Source organism: Echinops telfairi, unplaced genomic scaffold (genome assembly GCF_000313985.2).
Source record: "Echinops telfairi isolate 266 unplaced genomic scaffold, ASM31398v2 ScPeMD7_7474;HRSCAF=8512, whole genome shotgun sequence".
Classification (NCBI taxonomy): domain Eukaryota; kingdom Metazoa; phylum Chordata; class Mammalia; order Afrosoricida; family Tenrecidae; genus Echinops; species Echinops telfairi.
In genome coordinates, this window is record NW_022111378.1 from 7,071,637 (window position 1) to 7,097,993 (window position 26,357).

The 26,357-nt window shown below is 50.9% G+C and overlaps 1 protein-coding gene across 1 annotated transcript in view; it reads left to right on the forward strand.

The window, feature by feature from the left end:
- Positions 1-26,357, forward strand: part of FRMD4A (FERM domain containing 4A) — a 318,768-nt gene that overhangs the window by 264,883 nt on the left and 27,528 nt on the right. The window contains 3 exon segments of the mRNA XM_045285626.1: positions 2,268-2,406; positions 8,264-8,405; positions 25,262-25,395. Coding sequence (XP_045141561.1) covers positions 2,268-2,406; positions 8,264-8,405; positions 25,262-25,395 — 415 coding nt within the window.

Genomic DNA, 26,357 nt, shown 5'->3' on the forward strand with positions numbered 1-26,357 from the left:
CTGAAACGAGGCTTCCTGCCCTTGGAGGGCCCCTGGCATAGTTGGGGAGACAGGCAAAAGAAGAAATTTGCATTTCCGGCTCACTACATGCAGGCAGGGATCCAAAACCTCCACACACATGGCGTCCCGGGATCCTCACCATAACACCAGCAGATTGGGATACTTATCTCTTCTGTTCTACATTGGGAAGAACAGAGGGATCAGGTAGCGTGCACTATTACAGATAGCTAGTAAGTGGGAGAGGCGGGATTTGAAGCCGGCCTGTGCTCTTCACCCATGTGCCAGACACAGGCCAGTGTGTGCTCAGTGCCAATGGCACAGGCTGTGCCCAGTACGCAAAGATAAGGTCGCCAGAGACCTGGCTTGTTGGAGAGGCCTGAGCGGAACCTCAAAGGGGGCCCAGGCTTGCAAGAGGTGAGATATATACCTCGCAGGACCTCCAGGGGGCCAAGATGCAGAGATAATGAGATAAGCCCCCAGTCAGTGCCTACCTTCGTTTCTGGGGTTCATGGTTGTGGTTGTTAGCTGCTGTCAATTGGGGCCCCAACTCATGGCAACCCCACAAACAACAGGGCACGTCATCTGTAGAGCTGCGTGCTTTTCGGGAGTAGGTAGGTCGCCAGGCCTTTCTTCCTAGTTTATCTCGGCACTATAGAAACTTGTTTAGCATGCTAGCCTTAGTGACTGCTCTTGAGGTGCATTGGCCGGGAATCGAACCTGGGTCTCTCACATGGAGGGCGAGAGTTCTACCACTGAGCCACCAAGCTCCCCTGGAGCGTTAGCCAATATGCCAATGCCTAAGGCTTAAAGCAAAACAGAAAAGTGGGTGGGATGGGTAGAGTCTGTAGGGAAAGTGGGGTGCAAGAAAAAACTGATAATGGCACCAGGAGAAAAACTGTCAGCATATCTGATGTAAATGCTTCTGTCCAACTACCCAGATCTGCCAAGCCTCTTTCTCACCTTGTCTGAAAAATATTAGCACTCGTGTTTTACCACTCTCCCTCCCTTTACGAAAATGCATTTCAAGTTACTTCGAAAGACACCTTTTCTAGAGACAGAAGTTTGCTCCCAGGAGCAGCAATTGCTACGAAGCCAAAGGGGTCTTTCTGATGACGGGTTCAGGGTAAATCTGCGGGGATGCGCCTCCTCCAGGACAGCTGTCAGTTCTTTTCTTCCAACCTGGTGCTCTTCCAGGAGCTAGGTGTTGGCTGGTTGGTTGGTGGATTTTTTCCCCCCTTACCTCTGATTTTAACCAAATGGGGGGGGTGGGGAAACCTGTCTGGTATCCTGAACAACCACCAGAAGTTAAGCCCTCTTTAAAAGTGGGTATGAAAAAGCACTGTCGTTTTATCCTTAACCCCCAAAGGAAGGAGCCAGGAATAGCTTTTTCCTCCAGAGGAAATGTGGCCTGAAGAAAAATGCCTGTATCCACTCGTCCTGAGCACTTCAGGTTTCTTCCAATTGCCATACCTTGGTCTCAGGAGCACATGAGCATTGTTCTGATGTAGAGTCCACAGACCCCACACCTGACCTCACTTCCCATCACTGGGTCCTAAACACGTGCACACACACACGCTCACATTTCACTTTCTACATCATCTAGTTCTTCTAAAATACACTTCCCTGAGAACATGCTCATTTCTCCCCTGGCTTTTCTCCCCTCCGACTCCCTGAGCGTGGTGAATCCAGCTAGGACCTGTGATCTCCATGTCACAGTTGGCTGCCTCTCCCGTCACCCCATGTTGAAGCAAACATATGCACAGAGCGTGGCGTGGTCGGGGAGACTGGTGGCCGGGCCCAGCTCTTGGTGCCCTGCCTTCTGAATATACGTGAAATCGATCAGCATCTTTCAAGGAACACTGGGTTCCAGGAATAGGTGAAGTCGGGGTTTCCTCTGGTGCGGTGGCCTGTGACAATGAGAAAGGAATTTGCACAACCTTGCCTGGTTAATGAAGGGCCTTGTCCAAGCCGCTTTCCTGTCTCCAAAGTTTGTGATGGCTCAATGCCAGATGCTGAAGACCAGTCAGGACCATAGTGTGACCCAGAGTGACCCATCTTATCCCAGACAAGGCAGAGACGGAGCCAAATCCTGAACACTGCGTAGTAAATATCTCCAGTGTGTGTGTGTGTGCGTGTGTGTGTGTGTCCTTAGATTTGTGTGTGAGCTGATGTGTTAGCTCCACACCAGGGCTCTGAGGTCCCAGTGCATTCGTCGTTATCAAAGCTCTTACCAACCAGGTGGAACCTTCTGATTCTCACCTTCTCAGGGCCTCGGTGACCAGGAGGACATTTGGCCACAGCGGCATCGCGGTGCACACGTGGTATGCGTGCCCTGCGTTGATCAAGTCGATCTGGGCAATGGCCATTAGCCAACACCAGTTCTATCTGGACAGAAAGCAGAGCAAGGTAAGGCCTCTTGCGCGTGGACCTTTCGCCAAACTGTTAGCTCACCTGGGCACAGGCTGGAGCCACTGTGGACTCTCCTGACTGAGGGATGGAGAATTGGACGGGCTGAGGAGGTTGCATGCCCCTTGCCCTGAAAGATACACAGGTGCCTACTTGCCACGCAGGGCTGTGGGTGAGAGGGAGGAATGGGATTCGCACTTCAAGAAGGCCAGCCACATGCGCCCTGCTCAGGGTGGGCGAGCAAGCCCAGCCTCAGCCCGAGCTGCCTAGGCCTGAGACTGTAGGCCGTTAAGGGATCCTGACCATGATTTTGAACTTCAAGAAATTCCCCTAGGAGCAAGCAATCAGACAGTTTGTGGAGTGTAAAGAGTAGCAGATTCTTTTATTTTTGAAACGGTGTGGGGGGAGGGGTGGGGTGGGGTGTGGCATTCCCAACTAATAGACACCACCTAACTGTTCAAGATAATTGCTCTCCACCCTCCAGGCTTTTTAACTGCCAACTCTGCATTTTATGTTTTGGTTTTTTTTTTAAACATGCAAAACTGGGAAAGTGGAAAAAAAATTTTTTTGCCAGCCTGGTTTCCCTAAGGTAGACCTAGTGCCTTGGGCCTTGGTAAATAGTCATCCTCTGTGGGAGACTTTTACCCCCCCCCCACCGCAGCTGCATTTCTGGTGGGTGGGAGAATGATGTCTCCTTGGTTCACACACAGCTATGTCAACACTCAGCCCCCTCATCCTTGGGGGGCAGGAGGGCTCCCCTGTCTCTCTCCCCACAAGCCACGCCCACTCATTATCCCGGCAGGTAAAAAGCCTTATCAAGATGGGCTCGCACCTTTCTCAGGAGCGGCTGGCTGTTTTCAGGGTGGTGGAAACAGAGTGAGACTATGAGTTGGCAGCCCCCTCTCCCGTGAGACATTTCTCCTGTTAGGTGATTTCTCTGGGGGCAATGCCAGGCCCCAGAGTCACCAGGTGGGATTTTTCTCTTCGGCTGGGTTTTCTTGTGGATGGACTGGCAGGCACTGCGGGGAGTTGGTGGAGGCCATTACAGCAAGTGAGAGAAGAAGAGCCTTAGGAAAGAGGAGGCAGGGAAACGAAACATCGATCCAGGTTGGGACAGATGGAGGGACGCAGTGTTTATTCTGGGCCACTGACCTGGGAGAAGCACAGTCTCTCCCCTGCCCCACCCCTGAGTGTCTTCCCACGCCCTGGGCATTCTCTAGATAAGGGAGCAGAGAGTAGGTTTCAGTGGTTAGAGAGGGGGTGCTTGCAGCTCTCCAGGTGAGGCACAGGAATGTGAAGCCCGCTGAGATCCCAGGAAACGAGGCCCAGTGGTTTGACTCACCCTTGGTGCTGTAGACATTGGGTGGGTGACAGCTGTTTGCTCGCTGGCAGCAGGAGCTGGATGGATCAACCCCTTAGCAGGTTGATGCCCTCCTCTGCCTCATTCAGTGAAGGCCCCCTGAGCTCCCCGAAAGACCTGTGGCCTTAGAAACCTTACAGGGGTCGCTCTGAGGCAGAGCTCAACAGCAGCGGGTATTTCCCGAAGTTTGTTTAGTGAGATGGTGAGGGGCAGACAGCTTGGCACTCTGCCTGCACTCCAGTGCAAATTCCTCTGGCGAGCAGGAACCACCCACGCTGGACTCCGCAGCGTGGAAAGGGTGGACGAAAAACACGTATGGGACCTTTCAGGGTAATCCATGAGCTGTGTGGGAACCGCCATGCTGGCTTTCTGCACAGCACCTCGTGAGGGTAAAGGGGCCTTCTTCTGGTCAGGCCACTGGTGCAACCAGTTAACACCACAAACGCTGCAAGGCCCCTTATTCGCAAACTGTCTTTCAAGTAGTTCAACCAAAGGCCGGCAGAAGTCAAAAACTCAGCGGCCCTCTCAGAGACAGATGGAAATCTGCACACTCCCTGAGGAGGGGAGGTTCTCCCGGCACATCTGGGATGCCCACCCAGCCCTCGCCTTCCTCTGAGGATCCAATTCCTCATCCGAAGGTGACGGGAGGCACACGTACCCAACTTAGAAGCTGGAAGCCGCTGCGCTCCAGCTCCGGGCCTGGGCGAGCCTTTCACTGCTCATGCCTGGCTCCCCCAAGTTAGAGAACAGACAAGGCCATTTTGGACCCACATTATTATTGACTGGTTCCGTGGCACTGTGTTTTAACAATAGCTTTCAGAAATAAGGGCTACCTTATATCACTGCCCTTATTAGTCTAACAGGCTGGTCCCTGGCCAGCACCTGCATACAACTCACTGCATCGAACTGATGCCGACTCATAAGACCCTGCAGGACAGGGTAGAGCTGCCCCTGTGGGCTTCTGAGACTAACTCTTTGCAGGAGTAGAAAGTCTCATCGTTCCCCTTCATTCTTTAAAGGGGGAGGGTCCCCCAATGAAGTCAGGTGATAAAAATTTCCCCCAAGGAATGGTAGCACACCACCTTTGGCTTTGGGGATGCTGCGCCTTTATACAATTGTGCTGAGAGCCACGTCCGGGGGCAGAATGGCCTCCAGGTGAGTGATGGCTGCCGACAGGCCTGAGAGGAAAAGCCTCAAACTATTTCTAAACAGCCAGGGCTGGCTGGCACACGGGCCCTTGCTTCACACTCTACTGTAGAAGCCCGTGCCAACCATTCCTTTCTCTGAAATGCTTCAGCAGAGCCCAGGCCTCCTGAGTGATGTTTATCAACCCCAGAGAGACAAGTGCGATCTAGTGGTTTGAATCAGCCAAGGGAGTAGCCAAGAAGTCTCATGTTCCTCCCCTGGCACTCGGCTATTTGCTTCTTGCATGGCCAGTGTGCAGATCACTACAGAGAAGCAGTTTCTCTGTCTCCCTCACCCACATAGAATGCCAGTGGGACATGAGCATGAAGAGGGTTGCAGAGTTTGCAGAAATCCACAAAACATGTCATGTGCACGTTATTTGTCAAAGCACGTGCTGTGCTAAAGGATCAGAGATGTCAGCTGGATCCCAGCAGCCTTTGTTGTCCCGAGCCAAGGAATGGTTTGTGTGGACTTGGAGGAAAATATTTGAAAGCTCAAGTTGTTTAGAGTAAGCATTGGACACTTACCCTCAAGGGGAGAGACTTCTTGAATGAGTCCCAATTCACAACCCTTGCCTTGTTCTTAATCTCTCTCTCTTCAATGGTCTCCTGCTCCTCCCCTTCTCCTCCCCTCCCCAATCCAGTTGAATATTGTTCATTCCAATTAGAATCAAAATCAGAGTTGAAAAGCTAGAAGGAGATCATTGAACAATGGTCACAGAATAGCAGTAATAAAACTGAGTAACACTGATAGGGCACAGCCCTCATGGCAAGGACTGCAGAGGCTTCTGGGTAAGCCCAACGAGTTGACTTAGGGAAGTGAGAACCTCCCACCAGCCCTCCAATAAGCCTACAAGGTCATCCAGGGAGAATTAGGCAATTCTTAAAGCATCTAAGGAGGCTCCCTAATGGTGTAGTGGGTACTTGTTGGGTGGCGATCAACAAGGTCGGCAGTTTGAAACCATCAGTCTCCCCAAGGGAGAAAGATGGGGCTTTCTACTCCCATAAACAGTTAAACTGTCTGAAACCCATAGTGGATTTGATGGCAGTGAGTTTGTTTGGGTTTAAAAGTTTGTAAGAATCTCGTCTCCCTTGGAAAGCAGATCTGTTACTCCCCTCTCCACATGTTTGGTTTCTGACATCTAAGATTGATGTGAGGGAGGAGGACAGGGCTGGGCTCGGGACAGGTCTTCCATATGGCTAATGAGATCTCCACAATGTCAGCCATCAATCCAACCTCATTTAGTGCATTACTAACCAGACCCCGGTTTATTTCCTATCGCTGCCCCACTCGTAGTGGCCTTCACATCTGTTGTCCCACTCCATCCTTGTCACCACTCTGTGAAGGAGGGCTCTAAGATCCCCATTTCACAAACAGGAATCTGAGGATCAGAGAGGATCTCACCAAAGGTCAAACAGTGATGAATCAGAAAGAGCCAAGAGCCTAAGCTAGGTCTTTCTGACTTCAAAGCCTGGGCCCTTCACCACTCAGCTGCCTTGGTTGGCGTCTCTGTGAGTTCAGTCCTCCATAACTGTCCCCGGGGGCTCCTTTCTATTAAAGCAATGGGCCTGGGAAACGTAAAGAAGCAGTGGACTGTGCTCTCTCTGCTTGCTGGGGAGGGTGAAGCCCACCCAGATGGATGCTGTTGATAGGCTGTTGTTATTTCAAAATGAAATCAATGCTCTTCCTGCTTTCAGCTGCTAGCCAAAAGGCTGAGAACGCCTGGAAGCTGAGATTATTTCATGAACAAGGAAGCCGTCTCTTGAAATGGGCTTAGTTCTGAATGTAAGGGGGAGAAGTGAGGTCAGAAAGGAGGCATACAGAGAGAGCCAGAAGGAAGCCACTCCTTCCCCGGGTCAGCAAAACAGGCAAAAACACACAACATTTCTTCCGCCCCTCCAGTTTGCCTCGTGGGAGGTGAGGGAAGTACACTGCAGTCGGAAGTTATTGTCTCTCACCAACGGACAACATGCCCATGCCAGGGGAAGGACAGCGGCACAGGTGTTGAGACAGCGGCCCGTGCTGGACAGCTGAGGGCCCCTGGGCACAGAGGAAGACTGTAAATAGAGGAGAGCTAGGGCAGTGGGAAGGAGCCCTCGTGACACTGTGGGTTAAGCGTTGCTCCTTGGGACCAAGCTGAGGCTGTGTGCTCTGGTCAAGTTTGAAAGAAACCGTGTGTGCAGGCGCCATGAGCTGGAAAGGACCTGGTGGCAGTGGGTTGGGGTTGGGTTTGGGTTGGGCAGTGGAATACATACTCAGTGCTAGATTGCCCAGTGCACAAGGAAAATGTGGGCTTCCTTGTGCATACTTACTAACCTGGAGTGAAACTTGTTTACATTTTTTTTCCCCACCACATCAAAGATATTGCCGCAAGGTATGGCTGGCATCAGTTTACCACATCACCTGCCCATAGAATCAAAACTTCTTTTCAGATTCCCAAACCCTGGCAGGGGTGAGTGCCCAGTGAACCAGGCAGGCAGAGATATACTTACACCTCTGTGGTGAACGGTTTGACATGCACTTCATAGAACGCATGTGGAACTGTTCTTACAGAGTAGTAAGCAAGCGCAAGTAAGCCTGTGCTTACTTCGATTACTGTGCGATCCACCCCTGGGGGAAGCGGGAAGCCCTTCATGGCCTTCCGACATCTGGCCTACTTGGAGCCAATCACGAAAAGAGATAGTTCTATTAAAAACCTTTACTCTCAAGAGCTTAACTTGAGTAGTGGGGTAGTGGTTACCAGTTGGGCTGCGATCCTAAAGATGGTCAGTTCGAAACCCCCAGCTGCTCGGAGGGAGAAAGACGAGGCTTTCTATGGAAACTCACCAGGGCGGTTCCACCCTGCCCTATAGGGTGGCTGAGTCGGCACCCACTCCAGGGTAGTGAGTCTGGTGTTGGGTTTTGGTATTAACCAGGAAAGATCAGAAAGGAGTGGGCGGAGGCCTTCCGTGGTTTCCCTAGCAACCCTTACGTAGTGGGTGGTGATTTGCTGAGTTTACGGTCCAGGGCGAGGCCCCAGTCTGATTGGCTGGGACCCGAGCTCTTCAGCGCCGTACAGCGCCCCCTGTAGGGCAGCAGGCTCAGACACGCCGTCATGTGGCTCAGCTCGCGACCCACCCAGCGTTTTGACGATTGGTGGCTGGAGCAAGTGACACCAGCATAAAACGCCGCGACCCTGGGGCAAGATGAGCCTGCTCGCTGGGTTCCAGCGGGCCGAGTGGGCGAGGGCGATCGCTGTGATCTCCCAGAAGCCACTGCTACCTGGGCTCCCACCCCGGCCCTCGGTAAGCCTGCTTTCCTTTCGGATTCCAGTCCAAGATCCATGCGGCGAGAAGTCTGAGTGAGATCGCTATTGACCTGACGGAGACTGGCACACTGAAGACCTCCAAGCTGGCCAACATGGGGAGCAAGGGGAAGATCATCAGCGGCAGCAGCGGGAGCCTCCTGTCCTCAGGTAAGCAGGGCCCGGGCCTGTGCTTCCCACGCAGCCGACAGCCTGGCCGGCGCCCACCCAGAGCTGTCCGGCGGCCAGCAGGGCAGCAGCAGCTGGGCAGGCAGCTGCACCGGCTCAGCCGGAAGCTGGCCCGGCTTCCCAGCCCAGGGTTGGAGCCAAATGTGACTTTGAGAGTACTGCCTGTCAGTACCAGTGGGTGAGGGGGGCAGCTCCGCCGTGTGGAAAGGCTATAGGCCACACATTAGACTCCTGGGCCACGCTCAGAGCCCCTCTGAGTGCCGCTGGCTGGTCCCGGGACTCACCGCCCACCACGGAAAGCCCCTGGGACTCACCTGTGTGATGCTGAAGGAGGAGCCTGCTAGCAAAGGGCTCTGGGTCAGGGCCAGGTTGCTGCACTCGGTTCCCAGGAGAATTTCCCCATGCTTGCAAAAGTGCAGAGGATTCCCGATGGATCCTCTGGAAAATGAGAGACTCGATGCCACCAAGCATGGTGTCACCATTAAGGGCATTCTGAAACCCAGAGGCAAAGCCCGGGGCCTGACATCTGCTTCTGCGAGCCTGGGGCAGGTCATTCTGTTACTCGGTCAGAATGAGGAATGCGGGGTTGGGCAGGAAGGCACTGAGCGCTCAGATCTGCCTCCCTTCGCTGAAACGGCAGGGCAAAGACTGGTTTGGAGGAGGGGGTCTGCGATTGGTTGAAAGGTTAGAGAAGTTTAACTGATGAAGGTTGTTATTCCACAGGCCACGCAATCAATGCCTGGTTGTTCTTGGGAGCCACGTAGCCTTGCCTCTGAGCTATGAGCACAAAGCATAACAATACAGTTGCTGTGGCGTCATCTCTGATTCCTGGCAAGCCCGTGGGTGTCAGAGATCTTAGAACTGTGTCCCAAAGGTGTTTTCAGTGGTTGATGTTTCGGAAATAGAACACCAGACCAAGACTAACTCTTTATTTCAGGAGTAGAAAGCCTCATCTTTCTCCTGTGGTGTGGCTGGTGGTTTTGAACTTGTTACCTCCTGGTTAGCAGCCCAATGAGTAACCACTATGCCATCTGGGTTCCTAGAGTGCAATCCTAGCCAGGGAAAAATAGAAAACAAAAGAACTAAGTCATTCCTTTCCTGGACTGAGAAGTTGGTTTGCCCTGCGGCTAATGGAGCTTAAACTCGGTGTCCTTGACTTGTACAGGGCTTTAAAGGCCCCAGCAAGGGCCCCGGCAGTGTCCCTGTAGTCATGCATTGTCAAAGTTGTGGACTCGAGATAGTTTATAGCCTTCTTGTTAAATTGGACGGTTGTGACTCGCAGGGTTTTTCTTCGACTCCCTTATCAAAGTAGGTTGCCAAGCCTTTCCCCCTAGTCTGCCTTAGTCTGGAAGCCCCACTGACACCTGTTTAGTATCATAGCAACATGCAAGCCCCACTAACATACAGATGCTGCTGCTCTGCATAAGGTGCATTGGCTGGATTTGAACTGAGGTCTCCTGCATGGGAGGCAGGATTCCATCACCAAACTACTCCTACCCCCAGAACCACCAACAGTCTATAAGCTCAAGCCCCACCCAACCTAGATCTACCTCTGTCAGGCCCAAAGCTGGTTTGGGTTGGCCAGAAACCCTTTCTTGCTTCAAGATCTTCGAGATTTTTCAGCTATAAAATGGACCAGATAACAGTTACTCCTAAGGATTATAGGTATATTGTGCAAAGAGTGGGGAGCCCTGATAGTGTAACAGTTAAGCACTCGGCTGTGAACCAAAAGGTTGGTGGTGTGGTTGAAACCAGTCAGCAGTTCCACAGGAGACCTGGAGCTCTACTCCCATAAATACGACAGCCTGGAAAATTCCATGGAGCAGCTCTGTCTCTTGGGGTTGCTGTGATTTGAAACTGCCACCTAACAACAGCAAAGGAAGGTGCAGATAAAGCTGTCTCTCATACCAAGGAGAATTCCTCTCAAAGCCTGTGACCCCTGCCTGGAATTACAGCCACTCTAAGTCCCCTGTTGAATGCCAGAGGACAGAGCCCAGAGCCCAACCCTGCATTTGTCTTTCAGAGGCAAAATACGCATACCATGGATTGTCCTGTCTATTGGAAAATCAGTGTCTCAGATTAGAGCCTGAGTTTATCAGCCCACTTTCCTCCTTATCTGGGAATCCAGAACCCAGTGAGCAGGTGAGTCCCTGCTGTGATTCTGTATTATGTTAGAAACCTCAACTTGCTTGTTTACAGAAGGAGAATGAATGACTCTCAAACATAGAAATCCATGGAAAGCTGGTTAAAACAGATTCCCCACCCCAGTTTCTGATCTTGCAGATCTGGGATGAGCCCAAGAATCTACATAGTTAACCAGGTGCCCACTGTACCTGGGGTCTTGGGGAACCAGAGAGAAAGCCTGAGGTGGATGTGATGCTCAGGATCACAGAACCGGGTCTTCCCACTTGGGACCCCATGTCCTCTGCGCCCTTATAGCCAGCCACCTCCAGGGATGCCAAAGCAGTAAACAAAGGGCAGTTAGATGGGAGGCCCTGGGTAGTGCAAATGATCAGCATGCTCTGCTGGTAACCAAAAAGTTGGTGCTTTGAGTCCACTCAGAAGTCCCTCCAAAGAAAGGCCTGGAGACCTACTGGGAAATAGACCCCCGGGAGCCTGGCGCTGACACTCCGGGGATCGTAGGAGTCAGAATTGACTTGAAGGCAACTGCTACTGGTGGCCGTGAGGCTGTGATCACGATCCCCAAACCTCCTGAGGTGAGAACTGAAATCAGGGTCCCCCCCCCCCCGGAATCGGGGTTCCTGCATTTTTAAAGATGGAAAGCAGTTCCTCTTTCTTACTGCCATCAGGCGGTCAGTATCTTCAATCTTCCTGACGAGAAGATACATCAAAGGAGAACTTTCCTACTGAATCCACCCCTTCCACCTAGCGGAAGCCTCTGCTCCGGGGTCTGGCTAGGAACCCTGGTGGCACAGCAGGTTACTCGTTGAGCTGATAACCAGGGGTCAGCAGTTTGAGCCCAGCAGCTGCTCGGCTCTTGTAAAGATTTGGACTCAGAACCACCACCACCACCACCACCCCGGGGGTGGGGCAGCTCTGCTCTGCCCCACACGGTCACTATAGGTGGGCATCGACTCGAGGCCAGTGAGTTTAGCTTTCTGGTCAAGTGCTTTACAGGTGTTGAGGAATTGAATGGCGCGGGCCCCAGTCTGAGCTGTTTGCTTAGGTGTTGGTGGGGGTGGCCATGGCCCCCTGCCCTTCTCCACTGGTGAACTCTGACTCCCTTGGCCCTTTCTTGCCCCCGACTCAGCTGCGCAGCTAAGCAAGACTAAACAAGGGGCAAAAAGGCCAAGCGGTGTGAGTCATACCCCCATGACGAGACTCTGCCGAGCCCCTGCAAGCCGGCGCCTGAAAACTATCCTCTGGTGCAAAGGCGGAGGCTTCTTGGGGATGCGCCCGCCATGACTCGGGAAAGAGTCTGGGCAGTGGGGGAGAGCTCACAAACAGGAAACTTTCCATCAGATAACAAAGAGAATGTCGGAAGTCGACCACGCTTGGCACCACGACCACAGGCACGGTTAATGGCTGCCCCCACCCCTGTACACATACACACACACACACACACACACACACACACACACGCACACGGAGAAGGAAGCTTCAAATGAAGAAAGCCCTTGGCATTTCACTTGGAAGAGGGCGATGTTGCGCACATCACCCACAGCCGGGAAATCTCTCTTCTTGGCTTGACATCCAGGCAGCTGGCTGGTCCTCTGCCCTTGGCTCGTCCTCTGTAATGGCCTTTGGCCTAGTTGCTTGTGGAGGCTCCTTGAGTCCTGGGCCCCCTCGGACCGCGGAAGCCTACACCGAGGGCTTCCAGCAGCCCTGTTTGCACACATTCTCTCATTGTGCTTGTCAGACTACGCGCTAGCTTTTCATTCCGTAAATACGGTACTTACAATTTCAAATCCAACTTGGTAAATTCTTTTCTCTTTTCCCTACTGCCTCCTGCTCAAATAAATACAAGTGGCTCCCAGCAAATGCTCCTTAAAAGTATTTTGAGAAAGAACTCACCCTTTGGAAAAGCCTTCTTCCTAGCCCTAGGCCAGCACCCTGTGGGCACAAGTATTGAAAGTGAATTTTGCAGAATGCTAGTAAGGTTCCAATATGGTGTGCACTTAAAGAACCCTCTATAGAACCACCCTTGGGCTTCGCTAAAAGAGCGCTTGCTGACAAGTCTTAAGGTGACTCAGACAACCCCAGGTGTGTCAGAATAGAACTGTGCTTCATGGGGCTTCTCGTTTTAGCGGTTTCTCGTGGGGGGGGGGGCAGTGAAGATTGCAGGGCAAATCCAATCTCCATCCCACAGTCCATACACACATTTTGTCTCATCTCATGGGTGGCAGTCCTCACGGCATAGCATCACTTATCCCACTGCCTCCCTGGGCCTCCTTTCCGTTCCTCCTCCTCCTCCCCACCTTCTAAACTTCATCCTGGGGCCTGTGTTGCCCTTTTGAATTTAAATGGCTGATTGTTCTGAAGAGGTTGGTATCTCCCGAGTGTTACTGTTCACCTTGCAGATGTGTCTGCTGTTTGGCTGAAAGTTAAACCATGGGAGAAAGTCCCATTTCTGGCCTGAACTGTGACTAAAGGCTATTGTTTCCGGGGCCCACTTTATCTGACCAATAAGTCCTTGACTATTATTATTACTATTTTGAATGTTGTTCCACATTTTTCTGCCACACTATTCGAGGCCCTGTGATGTGATCATTTTCAAGCAGTTGTTCGTGGTGCTGGGCACCATCTAGTTCTTCTGGTCTCAAGATAGTGGAAGCTGAGGTTCTTGCCATCCGTTACCCCACTGGGCTGATTGTTACCATGCATCTTTGCTTTTCTTCCCTCTCCTCTGTGCTGCTGGCTGGGCAGGAAGAGACCAGTGGCTGCTCATTTTTGAGACCCCACTGGCCACTCACTAAAGGAGACCATAGTACATTGTCTTTATGGGCTATCAATAGGGTTTTCACAAGGTAATTTTTATCAGAAGCATATGACCAGATCTGATGTCTCTGGATAAACTCAAACCTCCAATCACTAGGTTAACAATGGAGGGCGTTAGTCATTTACAGCAGCACCCTGGGCCTTGCTAAGAACCTTCAAATGACCTGCCACTAGCATTTTCCCCCCTCAACATGTACTATATCTTTTCAGTAAGCTTGCTATTAGATCTTTGACAAAGTTAAATTTGTCGATTCAGGCTCCTATGCCAAATAACATTCATCCTTGATATGGTCCATTCCTTCTCTCTTTGTCTATGTTCAAATCTGGGTATACCTAAGCCAGTATAATGTGACTCTAATATTTCTATGGTACAAACATTTTTTCTAGTTCCCAAACTATGTGAGGTTTTATACAACATTGACTGTTATAGCAACTCTTCAAAAAGTTTGCATAGGGCTTATTGATGTACTTCCAAGCTGTTTAGTTGCTTTGAAGGTGATATCCTATTGAAATAAGGGCACATCATGACCTTGAAAATTACTGAAGTCCAGCACCTGGTCTATGCAGGTGCTAACAAATAAAGGAAAGGACTTAGATCCATGCTAAAGAATCAGAAAGTTCACCAATTAGTCCACTCATGCCCTGAGTCTAGCTTTGCAAAGATGGGCATAGTTTAAATGAGTTTTTGAGGCTTGGACCAGAGCAGCATGAAATCTGCTAACACGTTTTAAATTTTTTTGAAGGGGAGGGGGGTTAACAATCCTGGGGTCGTGGTCTCTAGAGCCTTCCCATGAGAGACTTGCAGCTCTAAGTCCCAGTAGAAACCCTTAGAGGTGGGGAGCCAGCTCAACCAGAGCTGGAATGAAAGGAATCAAACCCTTACCTCCTGATACAGCGTGGGATTCAGATCCTGGGGCATTTTTGGAACCCGTGGTCTAGATCCATTTGTGAAGAGGCTCTGATGTCCGGCCTTTGAACAGATGCGTGGACCGGCATGCCCAGAACACATCCTGAGTCAGGGAGCCTCACCAGGTCCTCTGGAAGAGGTGATGGTGAGACTCCAGGTGCAGCTTCCTCCCACTAGGCCAGCAGGGCCCCACTCCCTGCCCCGCGCACTCCCAGCCTCATGTCCGGCAGGCTCTGCCACCGCACCAGGCCCGCCCTCAGACTGCTCAATGAGTATGGTAATTAACCATCACAAGGAGAATTATCGTTGGCGGGGAGGGTGTCATGTTTTTCACTTTTTCTTGTGGGAGAACTGGGTATTTCTCCCAAAATGTTGGAAAACCAGAAAACTAGACTGGCCTCAAATAGATTCCAACTGACCCCAAATTCAAACTCACTGCCCCAGAGTTGATTCTGACTCATAGGGTTCCTCGTAGGACAGGATAGAACTGCCCCCTATGGGTTTCCAAGGCTGTAATTCTTTACAGGAGTACACAGCTTCATCTTTCTCCCTCAGATTGGCAGATGGGTTCAAACCACTGACCTTCAGGTTAGCAGTTCAGTGCATAGCCCATGACACTACCAGGGCACCTCCCTCTAGGGTTTAGGAGGCTGTACATCAGTATGAGAGCAGAGGGGCTCACTGAAGTGTTAGAAGCCTCTCTGTGTTGCTTTTGGAGTTCCTGGGTGGTTCAAACGATTAGCGTATGCCATTGCTAACTGAAAGCTTGGCAGTTTTGTCCCCCAGCAGGCCCCTATGAAGGAAGCCCTGGTAATCTCCTCTCCCCAGTTCCACGATAGGAACTTCATGGAGCATGTTTCTGACACACCTGGGGTCCAGTGGCATCTGGTTTTACATAACAAGGGGGCTTCAGAAAGTTCATAGAAAAAATGGAATTGAAAGATGATGGAAATTTTTCACAAATTTTGTGAAGCCCCTGTATAGTACTTTTGCTTATATTTGCTTCCGGCTTAAAAAAAAAAAAAAAATCCCAGAGGTTCAGATAATGTTTGAGAGGGCAACTGTGAATTCAAAATCCAATCTGGTTAAGATGTTTCCAGAATTTCAGAAACATCCGGAATCATTTTAGTAGACACTTTGAAGGGTTTATCCCTCCCTTCCCTTCTCCCGTAACTTAAAACTCCAGAAAAGATCAGCAGGGAAGGACCACGTGGAGTGAGGAACAAAAGGCGTGCTCACCACTGTCTGCCTTTGCCATTGGAGCCAAACACGCTTTCACCACCCGTGTGGCTGTGGGAAAGGGGGTGATAGGCTGGGATCCGTTGTTATCCGTGTTCGGGGCTTTGCCGCAGCAGGACAATTCTGATGTCAGTGGGAGTGCAGGGGCCAAGGGAGGCGAAGTGGGGTGTTTTTTTTCCCGGTTATTAAAAGAAAATGGCCCAGGCCTGCTTAGAAATTCCCAGTGTTCAGCAGGACGGTGGGGCTCACATTTCCACACAAACAAATCTGGCTGCCCATCCTTTCGTAAAGAAATGGAACAATGAGGCTGATATTGGCTTCTTGGATGGAAATGAAGGGACATAAGCCACCCATTCTCTCCGAAACAAAATGGCATGTTTGTTTATAAATGGGACGCGACTGTGTGATTGATGGGGTGGCAACTGAGTCGTCTTCAATGTGATGGATCTTGGGGTTTTTTTTTAACACACACACACAATGCCACCTGCTATTGTATCGCAGCTCTGATGCTTTCCGTTCTGGGGAAAACATGTTGTGCTCAACACAGACCCGAGCCGAGCCGTGCCTGGGGTCAGCCCATATTCATGGCCCAACTATGCACACATTCTCATTCTCTGAATGCTAGCACTTCCTCCCATTGTTGGAAGGTTTATTAATAACGAATGTAACAATGAGGATGCCAATTTACTTCTCTCCAGACCAAGGAGTGATCGGATTGGCAGCCACCAGCTTGAGGGTATCATAATATTCCGCTCAAAACCCACTGCCAGATGCTAGCCCGGGACACGGGGTTAAGGCATCCGGCTGCTAACTGAAAAGTTGGCAGTCACATCATCTAGAGGCAGCTTGGAAGCAAGGGCCTGGTGAACTCTCCGAAAAACTCAGCCATGAAACACCCTATAGAGCCCCCTTCTTCTCTGCCATTCAAGGGGTCACCGTGAGTTAACTGGCTGGCTTGGGTTATGTTGGTATAAACCCCACCGCCTGTTTCTTTTCATCTTCATCCTTTCTTTCCTGTGCTTGCTGTCTCCTTCCTGTGTGTGTCTCCAGCCTTCTACAGTTCTCCATTATCAGCTGCCAGTCCAACTCTCCTTGTAGATAGAAGGATGAGCAGGCTTCCAGGGCTTGGGCGTGCTCCAGATGGGTCCAGGCCAGCGTGCTTGTGTGCTGGTCTGTGCACCCAGGGAGGACCGGGAGATAGCCTTCTGTGGGACAGATGTTCCTGGGCTTGTTTGGCCTGGACCAAAATTAAGAAGCTGCACGCATGTTGGAGGACAACACTAGCGGGGCTCTTTGTGCTGCTGCGTGATACGCTCCGTGGCCTGCTGTTGTCGTGAGGTGCTGTGGAGTCCGTTCCGACTTGCCAAACTGGCCTAGCCCCTTTTCTTGGTGTAACTTTTGTAGAAGCAGATCACCAGGTCTGTTCCCTCTGCAAAATGCAGCTGGGTGAGCCCGAGTGGGTTTGAATAGCCAGCCTTTCACTTGTCCAGCCAAGCACAAAGGGTGACTCTCCCTGTGCTACCTGGCCAGAAATACTGACTCACCGCCCAGAGACCAGGATAAGATGGCCATGGCTTCAGAATGATGGAATTGTAAACACTGAGGAAGTTTCGCTGTCACCTCTCTTAGCCCCCCTGTTCCCAACAAGGCTGTTTGAGCTCCGAACAAGGGTAATTGAAGTTCACAGTTAATCTCCAAGCCTCCTTTGCACTAGAACTTCAGGCTCCCAGAGCCTGAAAGAGCAGCCCCTGGGCCCCCTCATCTCGCAGTGTAAGCAATGGGAACTTTATGAGCTTCTCAAAAACAACCGTTTCAACTAGGCATGTTACCAAATGCTGCTAATTTTTTTTAAGTGACTCCTGAATTTTTTTAAATGGCTCTGTTCTCGTCACCTTTAGGTGGCAGGTACTCCTGAATTGTGACACCTAGCCAGGAGGTAATGCCAGTCAAGAGACTCCCAGCAAGGATATTGGCTTTCCAAAGAGCTTTAACTTCAATACACTTTTAAGTGAACTGTTTTATTTTCAAACATGTTAAGCCTCAAAGCGTGCATATATATGTATTAAGAAAAAATCACATTCGGTTCTCCTGAGTGTCTCCAGAGACAACATGTTTATCCTGCAATGGGTCAATAAGTCATGTGGTCTCTTAGCGTCTCTTATACGTAAGGAACTCACCGTAGACGATTTGGAAGGGAAATATGTTTTTTTATCATATATTTTAAAAATAAGTAAGAGTTCAGATCTTGCTTTGGAGTTACCCATGGGGTGGCTGCCAAAACCTTTTACACGTCTTCCAGATCTTCTGGGAAACGGCCTCCTAGTCTTCAGATTGTCATTTCCTTCCCCCGCCATTGGGGAGTGGGATTCCTTTCTTTGGAGGAGGACCATTTGTTTCCGGTTTCCCCGCCTTCCAGGGAAGGAATGCACCCTTCTGCCTTCTGGAATCAGCCTCGCATCTGGGTAGAAGCAGATGTGCCACAATCCCTGACAATGCGTCCCAGCAGGATGTGCACTCATTTCCCGCGCGGAGTTGCCCCGGGTTGGGGGGAAGATGGGTGCCGGCCCCACCCCCACCGCCTCCGAATGAGGACATCCTTCCGCTCGCGTGTGCGTGTGTGTGTGTGCGCGTGCCCCCAGAGTTGCTGTTTGTGCCCTGGTGTCCCCTTCACTTCCAGCCCTGGGAGCCCGGCCGCCCAGTGGGGCGAAAGGCTGGAGTTCCCCGGCTGCAAGGTGAGCGTCTGCCCGAGGTGACACAGGTGAGACGCACGACAGGCCTTCGCCGCATCTCTGCTCGCTCGCTCGCTCGCGGGCGGGTGGTGCAGGATGGTTCTCTCAGAACGTTGCGTCTTGCACAGATCTTTCGGCCTCTGGCTGCATTGGAGCGGGTGTCGGGATCTTCTGGCTCGGATCGTTTTCTTCTCCCTTTCTGCCAGATTGTCAGGGCTCCTTGAGCCCTGGTGGCGCAGTGGTTAAGTGCCTGCCTGTGAACTGAACGGTCAGTGGTTCGAGCCTCCAGCCACTCCATGGAGTAGATTTGGCCGTTTGTTGACATGAACCTTGGGGACCGTGCTCCGAGCTGAAATTGACTTGGTGGGAATGGGTGTGAGGGTTTTGTTTGGTGAGGGCTGTAAATGAGGCTCCAGATGGTACTAGTGGCCATGAGCTCTGCTGCAAACCAAAAGGTTGGAGATTCAAGTCCCTGCAGAGATGCCTGGGAAGGAGGGTGGTGATTGGCTGTAAAAAAGTCTGCCATTCCAAACCTTATGAAGCGTGGTTCTTCTGCTCTGACCCCTCGGGCTGCCAGGAGAGGAGATCCACCCAAGGCAACTGGGGTTTTATATTTTGTGTGATTCTATGAAAATCATTTATTCCAATGAGTGTGTGAAACATAATTAGATAGTTCCCCCCCACACACACACACACACATACACACTCACACAAAAGAGAGAGGTTATACTTGTGTTTTCTGCTTGGGATCATCCAGATATTTACCAAGCAAGGTCTACTAGAGAATAAATATGATTATTTTCTGTGTTCTTGGCAGCAAAGCATGGGCACCCCATAAGCTCAGAGAGAGAGCAGTGAAAGGCGCACACGGTGTGAGCACCAGTCCCCCGCTGGGCTCTCCGTGTGTAGGGTCTCTTCCCCCCCCAGTTACTGCCCCACGGATTCCAGTGCCCTCCTGTATAATCTGCCTCCTGCTGCAGGCATCTTTTCACAGCCCAGACCCCAGGGTACTGGGGTGCTGTCAGCTGGGTCCCTGTCTCCCCATCTGGAACCGCGGGGCGGTGCCTTGAAGGCTTGTGCCTCCCTGGCAAATCCGAAGAGCCTGGGGGCTTTTTCTCCTCCCTCCTCCTGCCCTCATTTTGCTGCATGGCAGACGGGGGAAGGGCCCACGTTGGAAAGGCACAATGACTCTCTACTGTTTTCCCAATGGCAACCTCAGGCAGGAAGTTCCTAGCGCGTGGAGTTTCCATTCCAAGCCGAAAACACAGACAGGAGCTAGGATTCCAGCTCGGCTTCCCCAGGCCTGTGACCTCTTCTAGGAAAGTGAGGGTCAGAGGTTGTTGTGATGGTTCAAGGGCACAACACACGAGGGATGCTCCTGAGGAGTTCTGTAAAAACCTGCTTCGGTTCCCTCCTCTGCCAGTGTGTCCTGGACTTTATGAGGATACAGTACTGGTTGTGCCAGTCTACCAGCCTTCCCCAGGATCCGTTAGCCACTAGCTAGTCTTCCTCCTTCCCATTTTGCTGCTTTCTGGCATGGGCGCCAACTCTTATTTAGGATTTGATACAGGCTGGGATCACTTTTAATAAACAACCAATATTAGGAGCTCTGTTCTACAATGTTCTTCAAGCATCACCTCGTTTCGTGTTCCCTACTTTTGAAGTTAGCCTCTTTTCATTTCCATTTTGTGAAGGAGGAAGCCAAAACACAGAGGGGTTTTGCCTTGTCCCCCAAGGCCTCAGGCCTCTTACCTCTGAACTTCTAGATTGTAGGCTACTACAGCGACAGGGTATGTTTGCCGGAGAATATTCCTATCAGCCGTTCCTAGGCCCTTAGAAGCGAGAATGATAACACTCCGACGTGTTATCAGGAAGGGACAGTTCCTGGAGAAGGACTTGGTAGAGAGTCAGTGAGACAGAGGAAGACTCTCAACAAGACGGGCTGACACAGGGCTCAAACCCAGCAAGGCCTGTGAGGCTGGAGCAGGCCAGGCAGTGTCTTGGTCTCCTGGCCCCTGCGCATCCCTTACACCCTTCAAAAAGGCCTCAGGTCACCGCGCCAGTTTCCCTTTGACTCTGGTACCAAGTCATTATCAACGGAGAACCTTAGTGGTCTCTAGATTTACAGCCCGACTCTTCTAGGTGAGGGTCCCCTCAGTCTTCTCACGTCACTGACCCTCCAGACAGACAGCTCAGAGGAAACTTTACTCGGCCTTCAGGCATTTGTCTGCCGGTGGCGATACAGTGAAGAGAAACCCTTCAGGCACGGGTTGCTCATTAGACATTCCCTTCCCTCCAAGGTGAACGAGAGCAGTAAGTGAGCGACGGGCCAGAGGAATGCTGGCCCAGCTCCAGGTAGCGGTGGCAGAGAAAAGTAGGAGAGAAGATGGCACCCTGAGGAAGGTTCCTTTGCTCAGAGTTGGAAAAATGACTGGGAGAGGCCTAAGTCCATTGTTCCTAAGTAACAGACTCTCCAAGTTGAGAGGAAGCTTGGAGACTAATCAACTGGCCATTGTGGACATGAGGGGCTCGTGGCTCTCAGAAGTTAGTGACCTAAGGTTTTCTGTCGGCGCATGCAGCTGTGTGATGAAAATATAGGTTTCTTTCCTAGCAGCCACTGTCGCTCTCAAAAATAGTCTCACTCAAGAATAACAACAACAAACAAGAAACACTGCTGGGGAGTCAATGTCTACTCCTAGCGACCCTATAGGACAGGGGTAGCGCTGTCTCGGGGTTTCTGGGACTGTAACTCTTTACAGAAGTAGAAAGCTCATCTTTCTCCCTCTCAAAGATGGTGGAGTGACATAATCGATCTTGTTTCTCGAGGGCTAAACTCATAACCTTGGCACTTTGGGGAAAGGCATGCATGTGTTCAGATAACTGGAAAGCGATAAATTGTACTGATAGAGAATCTTTCCTACCATCCCCCAAGTCTGGACACTAATTTGAGATGATTTGGGTGTCTCTCATCATGGCTAAGGAGAAAGAGGAGGTTTTCTACTCCATAAAGATTCACTGCAGTCCCAGAAACCCACAGGGGCAGTTCTGCTCAGTCCGACAAGAGGCAGAAACAACTTAATGGCATGAGTTTGGTTGGCAGCATGATTTTTATCATGGCTGTGAACCTTGACTTGGTCCGACGCCTGTCAACCTGAACATCTGAGGTTGGCCAGTTGCTTTCCCCTAATTCAGTCCTTTCTCGAAACCCTTCTGGGACTTGAGGGCCTTCAGGACCCTGCCAAGGAGCCCTCGTGGTGTAGTTGTTACGAGTTGGGCTGAGAACCATAGGTCAGCAGTTCAAAACCACCAGCCACTCTGTGGGAGAAAGATGAGGCTCTCTGCTCCCATAAAGAGTTACATTCTCGGAAAAGGACAGGGCAAGGACCTCCTGATTTCTGCCATCTCGCTGGCTTCTTTCATCCTCCCTTTCAGGTGTCAACCGCCGCATTTAGGGCACTTGTGGCAGGAGTGGGAAGCCTCATCAACAGAACAGACCTTCTCTTGGTGCCCTTTGGAGCTTCTTTCTATGGGATTCTCACCGGGCTGTTCTTGTCAGGGCTCACTCAGCCCCTTCTCCTCCACCCTAACCCCAACCCCAACCCTAACCCTAAACCCTACCAGCGTGTTTGCCTGGTAGCAGTAAACATCCCTGCCCCACAGGCCAGGATCACGCTGCAAGCTCAGAAATAGAGCAGTGTTTTTGCACCATAACGGTGGATTTTCTTTCAGGAAAACTAGGCATTGGGAAGCTCATTTCAAATGCAATATTGACAAGAACCCCAATATATAAACCAGCTTACCGTGGAGCCACTTAACACTTGAAGGAGACAGAGCAGAGGGTCCCAGAGCCCATATGCTCTCCTGATCTCCCTCCCACCTCCATCCACAGTAACCCCACAGGCATCTCTGCAAATTAAGGGCTCATGAGGCACGGGTCGAAAATGCAGCCTGCACAATACTATCACCGATTTACACTCAGCTGTTTCCCCAAACCCCCTGCCGTCGAGTGCACCCCGACTCACAGCAACCCTATAGAGGATTTCCAAGACTGCAAATCTCTACAAGAGTAGACAGCCTCATCTTTCTCCAAAGGAGCGACTGGGAAACTCGAACCACCGACCTTGCAGTCCGGTGCCTAACATTTGGTGGCACCAGGACTCACTAAATTATATAGAGCAGTGCTTCCATCAATACAACCTTGACCAACCAACAGCGTGGTGATAAGGGGAAGTAAAGTTTCAACAACCTTTCTCTTCCTGATTTTGTTAGCGTGGGTGCACGTGTGTTAGATCCAGCCTAGACTGAAGGTTTAACTCCTCCAGGCATGGTGCTATAAGCTTTACAGGCACTATCTCTTTCAGGCCCCACACCAAATAAGAGAGCCTGTAACACGACTTCATCACACCCAGATCTGGTTTAGCCTCTACTCAGCCATCCAGTTACCATGAAAATGGAAATCGGCAGGTCCAGGGAAAGCTGACTCAGTTCCTTGACAAAGGCTAGACTAGACTTGGTGCCCAGGCACCATGTTCCTCGTGAAGCATTTTCCAGTATAGAAAGGCGTGTGACGCACAGCCAATAAGCATCAGTGATGCCAGAAATCAAGAGCGTCTCCTACCCGTCTTCTGTGGGTTTGGTATTCTGGCTAATTATTGTAAATAAGAGCAGTTTGGAATGCACTCTTGAACCCAGTAACTCATGGCCACCTCTTAACTAGCTTCTAGAGGTGAAGGCCAGGCCAGCCCATCCCAAAGCGCTGCACTTGACCACCCAGATATGGCTGCTGTGGTGATTTTTGCCATTTTTTAAACATAGCTAAGTCTTCAGATTAGGCTTCATTTCCTTTTGAGAGGTTAGGCAGAGGTGAAAGGGAAAACAATGAATGTCTCTCTCAAGCTAGAAATCCTTTAATCTCCTTGGACCCTGATTTCCCGGGCCTGTGTTTTAAGTCTGAAGCCTGACTTCCTTCCACGTTATTTGACGTTCTTACTCATTCTCTAGAACAGTGGTTCTCAATCTTCCTAATGACCCTTTCATACAGTTCCTCATGTTGTGGTCACCCCCCCCCACCATAAAATTATTTTCGTTGCTACTTCATCACTGTCATTTTACTACGGTTATGAATCGGGCGACCCCTGTGAAAGGATCGTTCGACTCACAAAGGGGTCTCAACCCATAGATTGAGAACCGCTGCTCTAGAAGGTGGGACAGCAAGCACCAAACAGGATTGGTGGGAGCACACCAGGTGCTGGTGCAGACTGACTTAGCCGGGCTACACTCAATGGGGGTGCATCAGAGGGAGAGGAGATCAGTGATAATCAGCACAGGGTGACAGACAGGGAGACAGAAACCGTGACCCTGCCCACTGAGGGGGCTGCAGTAATTGCCAGCACAGTGCTCTGTGAGCGTGACACCGTATGGTTTAGTGCATGAAAACCATGAGGTCAGGGGTCCGTGGGCGTTCGCTCTTGAATTCAGAAACCTGTAACTGAAGCATGAGCGGACCCAGGATCAAAGGGTGGGAGGTAGGTTCCCCGTGGAGAAAAGACTTCCAGGTGCTGGGCGAGTTTATCAAGATGAGATACAATTTACTTACAACATCCAAGTGTATGACAGACAAAGCTTAATTCCTTCCTTCATTTAACTCTCTATCAGTGATTAGGAGTTTAAAGAATCCCTGCAATGATAGGTATTCTCAGAATGGCCTGGGGGAGGGGAGGGAACACTTGGAGTCAAATCTACTAGGGTAAGAAGAGTGAGTGAGTCCTGGGGGTGTCATTGGGCTGCTAACCACCAAGTCAGTAGTTCAAAACCACTCTTCGGGAGAAAGACAAGCCTTGCTACTCCCACGGAGTTGTACAGTCTCACAGTCCCCGAGGGGCAGTTCTGTCATGTCCTGTAAGGTCACTAGGAACCAGCATTGACTGGATGCAGTCTACGCTCATGGCACATCTCTTTAGTTATGTAGGCCTGGGGTTGGGATTTTTTTCTTGGCTGTGCATTTTTGTTCCCTCTGTACTGTCACACCTTTCAGTCTGCTCATTCCTGTGTCTGTGCCTGGCTTCAGTGCTGTCTCACGTGGCCCACCGTGGGCACCAGAAGGACGGTCATAATCAGCTGTTCCTCTCTGGGGAGTCTGCCCTGTTTCTAAGGCATCCAGGGAGGGAAGGTGTACTAGCTCACAGCAGGAGAGATTCAAGGGCAGGAGACAAACACAGTAGCCCAGAGAGCATTCGAACCTACATTTCTCCCTCTGGTATTTTAGGTCATTTCCTTTGGCTTTTGCCTCCTACAAAACTTTTGAACCAAGCTGGGTTTTTTTTTATTATTATTTAATTGTATTTCTTTTTTTAATGTGGAGTGAACATGGATGCAGCTCTATCCTGAAAAACATGTGAAAATGTGTATGAAAGTTTCATCTGCTCAGGATACAGTATTAAGTTTTAAAAAATACATTAAACTCCTACGTTTCTTAAAATACATGACCTTAGAAAAAAGGTCCAGAGAAAATGCATGCAAGCCTCAGTGGGGTTTGTCGCCGGATGACTGGTACATATGGTCGGTTTGTATTCTTGCCTCATCCTCAAATCCCTGTGATACGCAGGTGTGGCACGTAGAAAAAGACAGCGCTTGCCACCCGGGAGGCAACACACTCAACGTGCAGGTCCAGATGGCTAGCTCACAGTTGTATGTTCCCCTTAATTGCGTAAGGTCTAGTAAACCGTGCTGGGGAAACTTGAAACTGGCACAGGGCGTATCTTCAGATCATCAAGAGAGATTTGCTTCTCTTTTAGGGAGCACTGTTCCCGCCAGCTCTCCGAGCCTAGCTGTGGATCCCATTAAGTGCTGCACATTCACCCTCTACCCTTGCAGGCGCAGCACCTGCTTTATTTCACGCTCCGTTGCTCCCCGGGGTAAACCCCAGAGGCACAGTGAAATCCATTAGCGGTCCAGATGTGTATGTCCCTGCCGGCTGACCCAGCCACCCCACTGTTTATTGACAGGCTCTCAGGAATCCGATAGCTCTCAGTCGGCCAAGAAGGACATGCTGGCTGCCTTGAAGTCCCGGCAGGAAGCTCTGGAGGAAACGCTGCGCCAGCGGCTGGAGGAGCTGAAGAAACTCTGCCTGCGCGAAGCTGTAAGCAGTTAAATGTTTCGTCATGTGGAAACCTGTGCTGTGTGTGACATCACCTGTGTGGGCATCCCGGTAAAAGACAAAGGTGGGGGCGGGGGAGGCGCCAGGAGAGCACACCAGGGGCGGAGGACTCTCTTGAAACAAATGTTGCGCAGCACCCAGTCCTGTGCTGTGCCTCTTGGAAAGACTAAGCCTGAGGACTTTAATGAAAGACGCTAGTCACGAGTGTCGGAATCCGCGGCAGGAGCCCTCTAGAGGCCAAAGGAAGAGTAGCAGTGACAGGCCCTTAGGATGCATGGACCCCAGGTGGTACAAATGGCCAAGACACTCAGCTGCTAGCCCCAAGCTTGGAGGTTTGAGGCCCACTGTTACTCAAAACAAAGCAAAGCATTACAGAGTACTAAAGGCAGATGCGAGAACCTCAGAAGAAAGGCCTGGCGGCGGTCTGCTTCTGGAAACGCAGCCGCTGAGCACCCTGTGGAGCACATAGTTCTCTCTGACACACCTGGGGGGGTCCAGATGAGTCGAAATAGGCTCCCGGCAGCAGGAACTAATGCCTGGTGCCGCACAGTCATTAAAACATCTCCTTGTATCATTACAAGGATTTGGTAGCGTAGCTGATAAATGTCGGGCTGCTAACCTCAAAGTCAGCAGTTTGAAACAGCTCCACAGAGGAAAGACCAGCCTTTCCACTCCTGTAAAGAGTTCTAGCCCCAGAAACCCACAGGGCAGCCGTACCCTGCCCTGTAGGGTCTCTATGAGTCAGAATCAGTGGATGGCAGTGGGCTTGTCCTATTACACGACCCCACTGAATTCAGTGATTCTAAAAGCCTGAGTCAATAGTTGTAGCGTTTGTTTCTCTTGAGAATAGCTCACGTTTGGCTTTAGAAGTCATATTTAGTATCATTGGGGGTGAGGGATAGTCAACAAAGAAACCAGAATTTGACTTGCAAATCTAATCTCCT